Raw genomic sequence first — 11,643 nt, 5'->3', positions numbered from 1 at the left:
TCAAAACATAGATTACATTAGAGGAAGACTTTATTTTTTACTCCCAGAAGTATCAACATCAACACAAAAAGGGTAGCTAAGAATCTGAGGAGATGAACATGAAAGAATGAAGAAATATTTCACAAGCAAACACATACAAAAGATGTAACTACTGAATAAAGAGTAAGGAAACAGTTCTTGATTTATGGTTCATGGCCGTTGATAGACGTATTTTGTTCTTGGATCAACTATTAGACCTTTTCCTCCGTTAACTTCAAGATCATGCCTGTAAAATTTCACACAACAACACTAAGTAGTTAAAATCAAATCCAGAACTGAACAAATAATTTTTAGAGATTGAAGGTTTAGAGTGAGCTTACTGGAAAACAAAGTCTGGGATTGTTAGCTGCTCACGAGGAACATATCTGAACAGTTGCAGAAGTCGGTCAGCATATACTACTTTCTTCCAGACCTTATTGGATTTTTCGGAATGGAACAAGTGAAAAGACAAAAGAGCAAATTAGAGACTTCTTTAGAATGAGTTGGGGTTTTTGGGAAAAAAGCTGGGACTTTACCACATTATCAACAAACACTTGCATAGCTAAGATTGTAGCCTTCAAATGGAAAGTTGGATGAAGAACGTAGATTGCCTGGACGAAGCAGAAATGATCAGGATTAAGACGAGGAGGAACCTTTTCTAATGAGAATTGACTAGGTGTCATTTTAATACCTGAAGGTTACGTTGGTGTTTGCGACCAAGTATTTGTTCTAATCTTTTCATCCATCCTAAATCTGGTTGGCTGTTTGTTTATTCACATGGAAAAGCAAAAAATGTTATTGAACTTTATTAATCACAAGGGTCTTTTTTCCACTAAAACAGACTAAGAATCAACTTACACTTGTAAAGATGCTGCGGAATGGAAATAGACAATCGAGTAAGGCTTTTGTATCACAGGTTCAAATTCCTGTAAATTAGCACCCAATATAGATAGTTTTAGAGACTGTGTTGCAGTGAGTTGGAGGACGAGGTATGCGATTGCGTGCTTACCTTTATAACATAAAGCACAAAACGCTCCAGATCAAGGCATCGCAGCAAAAAGTGAGCTCCTACAACAACCATTACTGGATGACCCTCGGTGTCAACACCACCACGGTAGCTGAAGAAAAGAAACAGAGAGAGCTCTGTCAATATCTATTCCATTATACGTTGGCTCAGGACATATAAAGTGAACATGTCCAAGGACATAGAAACCATACACAATTTTCATCTCTGCAATTTCAGAAAGGTTGAGAGAATTAGCTTTCGCTAGGTATCGTGAATGAAGTGAGTATTCCTCTGCAGCAGACAGAGGGGGTCCTCCTAGATCACCAAATCCTAGTAATTTAACAAAATTGAATCCACTTTGTGCTTGTGCAGTCTTCTCCCATTGTTCTTTGCGTCTTTCATCTGGATCTTTAATCAAGGACATAAAGGCCGGATCCAAATACGAATCAAGATGATTCGAGTTCCTGAAACCATATGGCTATGGCTATCAATAGAGTGAAAAATGGTAAGACAATTAACTGCAAAGACTGTAGCAGTCAGAGATCACCAACCTGCGTAACAAAGTAAGATCAGTAGTAGGGCGCTCTAGTGGAGTTGGAAAAGATCTGGGTGAAGGTTTATTTGGCAGCGCCTGTATTCTGATTTTACGTTCGTCTATAACCGTCTCACCATTTTCATCGCCAACATCAGCCGGGAGCTTTGAGATGGCAATCTCTTCCTCATGTTCATCTCGGGGAAAGTAAAGTGGAAGTAATCTATATTTAGAGAGTCAAATTTTAGCAACTGTCGACAATGCTTTTGCATCACATAACTATAAGCAACTACGGTATGTGTAAATAATAGCCACCAGTTAGTACATGCTACGGTCTTTGCGTAAATAATTCTAAACGCAATGGTTCTTAAAAATGAAAATGAGCAAATCAATTACTAGGACACAGAATAAGTAAAGGTTCTCGAAAACCAGTTGCAGAAAGTTTAAGATACCTTTTGTATATCTCCGTATCCGAGGATGTGGTGGTACAGAAAACAACAGCACTAATTTTATCCTTTTGCTTCTCTAGAAAGCGGCGTACAGTTCCTAAAAACCGCACAACACACGAGTTGGAAACTCAAAAGTCACTCATCGAAAGTAAAGAAACTGTTCAAGAAAGGAACTATCTTACTTATGGCAACATGAGCAGCTGGTTCACGGGGATAGTTTTTGGCTTCTGTGTATATACAGCCCATAGCGATACTACAATGTTGTATGCAAACCAAAATCAAGTTCTTGAGTTTAAGAAACAAAGAAATCACAAAATGACTAAAGAATCTGATTGTTGCAAATAAAATAAGGAAAAACTGGAATTTCACTTCACACACCTTTGAAGCCCACTATCTATGAGAAGCTCCAGACAAGATCTATAGCAGTGACTTAGAGCATTTTCAGCAGCTGTATGATACTTAACTGCATACTTGGGTCCTACTGTATGGATAACCCTCCTGAACAAGAAACAAAAAAAAACGTTTTCTGGAGTTGAAGATTAATTAAGGCATAAACCTATTCCGCAGTCCAGATTAAAGTCACACCGAATGTTCGATATTAAAGAGATAACATGCCTTTCTACCTTAATTTTTAAAATTCTCTAGAAATCACAAGATGTAGTCACACAGCATGAAATTACTGTACACAGTCAAACAAGGGAGAAGCTCTATCATAGGGACAAGGATAGTAGAAAGATCGAGCAGAGATCAGATTCAAGGAGCATATTTTCTTTCCGTTTTAGTCCTCTAGGTGAATAATGAATTTATCTTAAACCGTCTTCTTCGTCACCAATTACCTCGCTGGTAGATCATAGGCATTTGTTGCTTTCGCCATCCCTGTCCTGCATCCACCCTGTTACAAAACAAAGAATAAAAGATTAATCATCTTTCACGCAACCATTCTACAAGACAATACATAATATAATGCCCTTTTCAGTAACATATATAAAATTCGTGGTTTACAAATTAGTGAAAGAAAATGTATGTACCAACGTAGCACATTGTTCTGCAAGGCCAGGTCCAGCAGCCACATGTAGACCAGGACTGCTATGTGCCTCATCCAATTTCTGTCCTCAAATTCCAACAAAATCAACCATATCAAAAAGACGCACATTACTTGCCGACAAGCAAAGCTAATTTCATGATCACACCTTACCTCATTTGTCGAATTCACAACAGCATCAACCTCAAGGTTCCACGGTTCCCCTCTCCAAAGGTAAATTCTGGAGTTTATCTCGTGATCAACAGGAAACTTAGATACCATCCCATTCCCACTACTTCCTGCTTCAGAAGAAGAAGCCAAAGGATTTGCGTAACGCGGATTAGAATTTGCTGGATCTCCTGTTTCACCCTCCAAAGACGACCTCTGCTCAACATCACTCCACCGAGGAATTTGATCCAAAGTCACAACGTAATCACCACTCTCTGTTGGAGTTCCTCCACGAGAGGTTGTCGCCGTGGGAATGGCCTGATACATCATCGCAGACCACACAAGAAACCACCCTTAATTGCCCCCCCCCCCCCCTCGATAAAGAGGGTTTGCACAAGACTTTGTATGTTCCTAATCAAAAACAAGTAAACAATGAACAGCAAGTTGGGAAATTTACAATGACCAAGTAAAATGACGTAGACAAACATCGAAATTAGACAATCAGATCGTACTAATGCAATAAAAAAAACCTAATAAATTCAAAATCAATCCAATCCCCAAGTAACAAAACTACCAGAGAGTGTTAGAAAAACAATTAAAGATCAAAACTTTCAGATAATTCTAATCTAAATCATTGATCTTTTCCGACAAAATCGAAAAAAAACGAAACCGAGAGGTCGAGGATTCATTCACCTGAAATTTGTGAAATTGATTCACGAGAAAACGAATCGGACAATACCCTAATCTGAATTGAATTTCATATCTTCGTCGCTAGAAGAGAAACCAAATTCAACAACTGTGAATTTAGATGGATCGATGATGAGGCAAGTGGAGGAAGAAAACATCAAAACCAGCTACGAAATTGAGTTGTCGTTTAAGCGAATATACCCTTCAAAGCCTCCCTCGAAGACCTCTCACTCAACAAGAAGGTTTTGATAAAAATAATACTAATAAAATATTCCCCCAAGTCAGAGCCGTTTAAAACCGTCACGGTCACGGGAGACCACACCGATGGCACGTGCAGATACAAACGACGTCGTTTTTGTCTAATGCTCCGGTGTCTTCTTCTTTTGCGTTTCGCCATTAAAATAGAAAAAATAAAGCATCACGGTGGATCAACGAAGGAGAGAAAAAGAGAGGCTTTCTTCTTCTTCCTCTTCTTCTTCTTCTCTTCCCCTTCTCCGATCTTTTTCTATTTAATGCATCTGCGTATTCTAATTCGAAAGATTTAACGGTAAGTAAAAGTTCAATCGTTTGTAATGTTTCCATGTATTCAGGAACCTAAAAAAAATCGAATTTTTATAACCTAGATTGATCTGTTTTGATTTATGCCTTCTTCTGCATCTGTGTGCCACGCGAATTTATTTTTCTTCGCCATTGTTCTGATCTGTATCATGTTTCAATTGTTCATCTCCCCGTAACTTAGATTTTTTTAGATTATGTGTTTTTCTAAAGTTGGTTCCTTTAATACCGAAACAGCTTTGAGAATTTAGGTAATGCTCATTTGTTGAAAATAGAATAATGCTGCTGCACAGACATATACGTGGATTTGGATATTCAATGTTAATTCTGAAAGTGTGGTACTTTTTCGTATATGTGTTGTTTGCTAAACTACCTATGATTCTTCTTCACTTGTTATCCAGGTTGGTAAAAAATGATGTGTATTGGTCAAAGAATCTCTTTTCGATTTGGGAGGGTTACTGGGTAATGTTGGTACAGTAGCTCAGTTTTATAAGTTTGATCAAAAAATGTGGAGCTTTGCGTCGAATGTTATTGGGAGTATGGGGCTTAAAAAGTCCTCTAACGATACAGCTCAGGCCTCCTCACAATGTTCGGATGACGAGGTTTCGAATGTTAGCAGGGATGAAGAAGGATTAGAATGTCCTATTTGTTGGGAATCTTTCAACATTGTTGAGAATGTTCCTTATGTGTTATGGTGTGGTCATACTCTTTGCCAGAATTGTGTGTTTGGGCTTCAGTCTGCTGTCTTGAGACTTTCCAGCCAAGATATCAGGATTCCATTCTTCGTCTCGTGCCCGTGGTGTCAGTTGCTGTCATTTAGAATTGTCTACAAGGGGAATCTTAAGTTCCCTCGGAAAAACTTCTTCCTTCTCTGGATGGTTGAGAGTCTGAATGGTGACAGGACAAGTCAAGGTCCCTTGGTAAGCGATAACCACCAATCTGTTTTGAATCCGAGGTGTGGTAGCATGTCACTGGGAAACGAAAGCAGCAACAACAGTTTGATTGCGACGCCTTTATTGCGTAACCAGTCTACAGAACGTTTACCACAACATGACCACAGTAGCCAACCAAGCAGACAACACTTCTCTTTCCACAAATCACTTGATTTCTTCATCTCTTTCACTTCCAAGTTTCCATTTGTGATCATCTTCCTTCTGATCGTATTCTTTGCTATACCTGGTAGCCTCATCATTCTTGCCCTTTACTTCCTCCTCACAATACTTTTCGCTGTTCCAGCTGGTCTGGTACTATATTTTGCTTACCCTATTCTAGAAAGGTTGGTAAATGAAATAACATCATCATGAGATTGGTGCTGAACTCATAACTCTTATTATCGGTTGCTCGGCCCATTCTGAGTGTTTTTAGTTTACAATGGAACCCTTTTTTTTTAGCATTTGGAGTCTTTTGATGGTCAGAACTCAGAAGAAGCTTTCTTGATTTGTGGTAGTTTTGCACCTTTTTTAAAATAATATGTTTATTGTAAGCTTTGAGCATTGTATTTTGTGATTTTGAACTCTTGGTTCTAATTTTGTTGCGAAACTGTCTAAAGTTTTGGTTTGCAGATTTGTGCTCATAATGGATCACATGAGTGTTATCTCTCTCTTATACTCTTATAGCTAAACAACTTATATTTGTATCTGCATTTTACATGTTTGACCATTGTTATCAGCAGTTAAGAATGTTTGCTTTACATTTTCCTGCAACTTGCAGAATTCAGAGACATGTAGAGGGGTTCTTTCCAGTTGTTCTCATGAGGTTTGCGTTCTCCCTAACCTTCAACTCTTCTTTAACTCGACTCTCATAGGCATGTACTCTTGCACTTGCAACGATCATCTCAATGCGTTCATTGTCATCTCTGAATCTCTCTATCGCCTTCAACTTTGTTTTTTCTACACCTCTCTACACATTCAAAACATCGATTAGATCTTTAGTTTTTGCAAGAATCAGTTTTTGGAACCAAATGAAAGAAGATTAAAAGGAAAAGACACCTCTGTTCTATGAAGCTTTCTCTTTGCCTTTTTCCTCTTCTTATCTTCCCATGACACAATCTTCTCGCTTAGCTTCTCATACCTGCAAATCTTAAACCCATTAGGCTCTTAGCAACGATTTAAACAGGACCTTGAAGAAAGAAAAACAAAACACACACTTCATTCTTGTTTTTACTATCTCTGTTTCCTTCCATTGATCCACCGCAGCTGCCACAGGTCCAGGTTTTGCTCGTTGCTCCCTGGTTTGGTTCATAACGCTACTGTTTGTTGAGAATCAAATCTTGAAATTTTGGATAGTAATATATAGATAGATATGACATATAGAGGTAAGGAAGGTGTAGTTTGTGAAAGGCTGCTTAAGCAATACCTTTCCCTTAAATTCAAGTCATAAGGCTTAGGGTCTCTCTCACAAAGGGTTTCTACTTTATAGGATCCCTTAGTAAGTCAAAGAGATTACCCAATTAAGATAGATTCCTTGTCTCCAAAAAGAAGTTTATGTGTGTTTGTTAAGAAATTCTTGTATATTCTATGGGATTTTCCTACACAAAGCCAAGACTTTGTCCAAAGACCATTTAAAAATTAATCTTCGCTACGAAAACACCATAACAACCTCATCAAACCTAACACAGAGAACTTCGTTTAAGCACAAGCTGGAGCATCAAAGTCTTTTAAGTAAGAGAAATACGATAGAATCTTGCTTGCGTGGACAAGTCAACCAACCACTACAAGCGTGACTCCTGGATGTTGCCGTGCACAGTGAGCGTAGATGCGTAGATAAGGACTTGTATTGTGATTGGCTTAAATATTATTCAGGGTTTGGGATGAAAGAGCTTGTGTTTAAAAGAGCATAGTTTCCACCAAACATGTGCTACTGTTTGATGCTGTTAATGAAAGTCACTAGTACAATAGATTTATTGAGGAAACAAAGAGGAACCTAGATCATCACCTTTGTAGCCCCTTCTTGCTTTCAAGTTTCAATCTATATTCCTATATACATCCCTGCACAAGTTTGTAACGGCCGGATGAAAATTGGGATGGCCCATATAAATATCATAAAGCCCATCCTTATTTATTACTCCAAAGCGAAGAGAGAGATACGGCTCCCAAATTAATGGAACTCATGTGTTTCTCTTGGTTTCTCAAATCTCAACCTTTAAGCCTGTCTCAATCACACCAAAGTATGGAGACCTGTTTTACTAATTAACTTTTTGTTGATGCAGTAAGAACATGGGAAGTGAAGAGAAAGATCCTTTTGGCAAATAAACTATTTCCAAGCTTGTTTTTGCTCTAGTTCCACAATCGATAAGCCCAAAAACAAGCGTGGAAATAGTACTAGTTATGCTCATAGACGTAGTTGTAGTTGCACACATTACAAAAAAAATCAAGAAAGTAACTAAAAAGAACAAAAGATTTACAAGAAAAAACTAAGAAGAACCCTAGCTAGATCGCTCGTGCGTTTCTTTAACAAGAAGGGTTTCATTAGTTGTGAAGTGGGTTTGGACCGGAGGGAACGAGTCTTTTCTCTACGCCGTACCTTTGGTCAATCTCCGACGGAGGAGGCGGAGAAGAGAAAAGAGGCTGTCGACTGCTTCTGTGGATTCTTTCGAGCTCAATGCACATAGAGCGTGCGTAAGGACGAGAGAAAGACTCGCATGAACGGTGAGGATATGCGTAGTACGCGTGTTGAACCCTTGGAATGGTTCGATGGGTTCGGTTACTCCAGTTTCCTCCTGCTCTTGCCGTCGTCGTAAGAAGGAAGAAGATGATGATGAGGATATTGATCGGACGGTGCCAGTTAATCATCATCGCTGTAGAGAGAGAGAGAGAGAGAGAGAGAGAGCCTTGTTGTGTTGTCCAATAGAGAGAAAGAGCTCTGTTCTTGGAAAAAGAAAGATGTGTGAGTAAGAGAAGTGAAAGATATTGGGTGAATTGGAAATTTTAGTGTTTAATGCAACAGCAGAGGATACGTATGAGGAAAAATAAAAATCTAGGTTAAAAATAAGAGGGTGAAAAATTGGGAAAATTGGAAGATGGGTCTATATCGAAAAGTTACATTTTCAATCTTTAACAACCAAAAAAAAAAGTTTAGTTACATTATTTCTCATATCCATAAATGTGAATCCGTGACCTTTGTACATTCCGAACCATAAATTTCCTTTTTTTCTGAAATTGATTTGTTTCAGAACAAAAGTGTGAAACTGTTTTTTATATATGGAAAATACAAGAATGGCCAATAAATTTAACAAGTTTATATTGTAGCTTGTTTTTGAGTGGTTTCGTGATCCTTAAGTTATCTTCATTCTTTAATGTTTTTTGCGTAATCTGTTTCTCCACGTAAATGAAAAAAACTCTGTTTTATCCCAAGACTCTTTTAAGTAAATAAAATGCTTCGAGTTTGTGTCACCATTCACCAAGACAGTAAAACCCCAAATCTCTATATGTTCTTTGCAGGGTTTTGCTCTTGTTTGGATCATCAAGATGAAGAAAGAAAATGAACAAAGAGTGATATCTTGAAGCATGCCAAATATTCTCATGCCATGTACTATTTGACTTCCATAACTTAGAGTCTTAGACTTAAGAGAACATTCAATAAAGATTACTTAGTGGCATCTCAACCTGCAAGATGAAACAGCACAACTCAATCATATAAAGCAAAAGGTGTTCAGGAACTTGAGACATTTTTCTCATAATGGTAATGGCAATGAATGAGCAGAGAGAGCTGCAGAGGGTTCTGAAATTTCCAGTCAGTCAGAGCAGGGTTTCTGGATCTTGTAGGCCCCTAATTAGTACGGCCCATTATGATATATAGATTTGGCCCAAATATAAGGGTGATGAAAAGTGAAAACAGTGTTTTGAGTTTGACATAGCCTATGTCACGTAGTAACTTTTTTTTGGTTATAGAAAATTCTAAATACAGCACTAAAAGAGGGTTATGAAGGTTGGTTCCATTGGTTAATTGAATTTTGAAAGTGGAGTGTCGTTTTCGAGGAAGGAGCAAACGTGGTCATTTTAGAATCATGGATGATTCGCACACAAATCTAGTACTCTCTTTCTCAGATTTTGCAATAATGATTATGATTTCTTGAAAACTGAGAATTCTATTTTTATTGTACTAATGTTAAAAAAAAGTAATGATGATTAAGAAAAAAAGGCTAATTACGTTAAAAATACCATGAAAATTGTGTGATCGAATTCGGGAGTTGCAAGGTTCATCGCTCCTGACCGATGAAGAAGGAGGCCACTTTATGACTCGTCGTTGCACCATGGCCCCCACTATTGTCGACGCCTTCTGATCTCATTATTTTATACCAGCATAGTCATTTGTGTTTAAGTGATTAAGAGTTGTGCTATTGTTATTTTTTGATTAACGGTGTACGTAGTAGTAGATTTCGTGACGAAATTTATTAGACCACACTCCTCGAACTTCATATAAATTACTACTAGATATGTTTATTTTTATTTTTATAATCGGCTACAATGAGTGGAAACCACAACAATGTTTGTAAATTATGAAATTCGAGAATTGATATTAGTATATATCAATGTCATCGTGTACGTTCCCACTAGATTTTGAGTTTGCACTTTTCTTATTTTTCTTCCGTTTGCGTAGTGGATTCAATCGGTATAAATCAACTTTTTCAAAAATTAACGGTAAAAAAAGGAAATAAATTGTAAAAAATAAATTATAGATGCAAAACATATCGTTATTCTTCTAATAGGCAACATATATGCATATATCAAATGATAAAAGGTTTTTCATATGGTAAAAAAAAAACAGAAGCACAAAACCTAATGATAATATTGCCTTTGACAAAAACTAACAATACATCGTTATATTCTTATGATTATAATTCGTTTAAAGTTGGAAACCATCCAATTTAACAATTCGTTTAATTAGTCATCATTTAAAATGTATATCAAATGTCAAAATTACCAATAAGTATATTGTATAGAGTATAATTAAATAGAGATATTAATGTTGATTTTATTTCCAACTTGATTCGCAGTTTCGCACCCACATTATTGATACCTTTTTAATTTTTCTTTTTGAGAGAGGACCATATATTATTGATACTCCCTATTCATAATCCATTATCAATACTGTACATTATATATATATAAATTGGCGTGGATATGTACTATCAAATAAGGGCCTACGAGGCTATAGATGAAATGTGGCAATACAAGTGGATGTGCTTCTTGCGTGTACGCACAAACGATTCTTCGACGTAGATATGCTATAGCGTTCTAATAGCACCGAGATCGATAGACCAAACCCAAATATGGTAAAGAATAATGTTGCTATTTAGAACTTTAGATGAGTATTAGTACTTAATATATTCTTTAATTATATATACTCATATCATGATAAACCTAAAATATTCATATCCACATATTTTCACAAAAGTGTATATGGACAAGGTTAACTGTTTTTTCTTTTAATCTATACTTTAGTGTTTAAAAGACATACACACCATGTATTACAGCTGTATCTATATGTTGTTAGCATAGTAGCGTGTGGTACATATGTTACATGTTTTCAACAATATTCTAATAATGGTTAGACATCACCTAGACATGTGTCTGATTCTAATCCGTTTATTTTTACAACAATAAACTATTAAACAGATGAATTGTATATATAGACTTTTATATCATACTAGTATATTACAATTTCGAAGTTGTTTAATCTTTTAACAGGAAACGTTTACAAGATTCTTGAAGATATATGGTTTTGCTTTGAGTGCGACCGCAAACGTTTATATGATGGATTGCAATAATATAAAATAGTAATGAATAACATGTGAATATGATTATAAGATAATCATCATGAGGATTAAGAATTTCCACGTGGCCGGTTAATCGTTTGTGGATTACATTGGCTAAGATTCTTGTCATATCCAACACGGACAACACGCAGGAACCAATTATTTACTTTCTAACTAATTTTCAATCAAAATTAAAATATACTCCACTTTCTAACATTTTAAAGTATGTATAGGCCTCTTTTCTCTTCATAGAAAGAAATAAATTATGCTTTTTTCTCGTCTCATCAAAGACCAATTAAGTCGGTGGTATTTGTAAGGTAATTAAAACTTTCTATTTACCACAAAGAAAAAAATGGAATTTCATGGGCTCATATAACAAACTAGGGTTTTGATAGTTTAAGTTCGTCTTTTTGTTACTTTTCATAGTCCCTCACGGGATAAACAACTGAA

General features: G+C 36.6%; 4 protein-coding genes across 4 annotated transcripts; 1 reads left to right on the top strand and 3 right to left on the bottom strand.

The window, feature by feature from the left end:
- Positions 186-4,108, bottom strand: LOC104787993 (protein GDAP2 homolog). Its single transcript, XM_010513658.2, has 15 exons — positions 3,888-4,108; positions 3,201-3,605; positions 3,034-3,111; positions 2,842-2,897; positions 2,384-2,503; positions 2,188-2,258; positions 2,009-2,102; positions 1,576-1,779; positions 1,237-1,488; positions 1,028-1,136; positions 877-944; positions 710-779; positions 555-629; positions 360-451; positions 186-265 (listed from the first exon to the last, which is right to left on the bottom strand). Exons 2-15 carry the CDS (start codon positions 3,522-3,524, stop codon positions 190-192), a joined length of 1,689 nt encoding a protein of 562 aa, XP_010511960.1. The 5' UTR covers positions 3,525-3,605; positions 3,888-4,108; the 3' UTR covers positions 186-189.
- On the top strand, positions 4,288-6,030 carry LOC104787992 (E3 ubiquitin-protein ligase RNF182-like). Its single transcript, XM_010513656.2, has 2 exons — positions 4,288-4,428; positions 4,838-6,030. Exon 2 carries the CDS (start codon positions 4,943-4,945, stop codon positions 5,738-5,740), a length of 798 nt encoding a protein of 265 aa, XP_010511958.1. The 5' UTR covers positions 4,288-4,428; positions 4,838-4,942; the 3' UTR covers positions 5,741-6,030.
- LOC104787991 (uncharacterized protein At3g61260-like) lies at positions 6,050-6,780 on the bottom strand. The gene is made up of 3 exons (XM_010513655.2): positions 6,583-6,780; positions 6,425-6,506; positions 6,050-6,335 (listed from the first exon to the last, which is right to left on the bottom strand). The coding sequence occupies exons 1-3, from the start codon at positions 6,675-6,677 to the stop codon at positions 6,150-6,152; spliced, it is 363 nt and encodes a 120-aa protein (XP_010511957.1). The 5' UTR covers positions 6,678-6,780; the 3' UTR covers positions 6,050-6,149.
- LOC104787990 (CLAVATA3/ESR (CLE)-related protein 10-like) lies at positions 7,654-8,434 on the bottom strand. The gene has a single exon (XM_010513654.1). The coding sequence runs from the start codon at positions 8,228-8,230 to the stop codon at positions 7,904-7,906; it is 327 nt and encodes a 108-aa protein (XP_010511956.1). The 5' UTR covers positions 8,231-8,434; the 3' UTR covers positions 7,654-7,903.

Source organism: Camelina sativa, chromosome 5, assembly GCF_000633955.1.
Source record: "Camelina sativa cultivar DH55 chromosome 5, Cs, whole genome shotgun sequence".
Lineage (NCBI taxonomy): Eukaryota > Viridiplantae > Streptophyta > Magnoliopsida > Brassicales > Brassicaceae > Camelina > Camelina sativa.
This window is presented reverse-complemented; position numbering and strand designations above follow the sequence as displayed.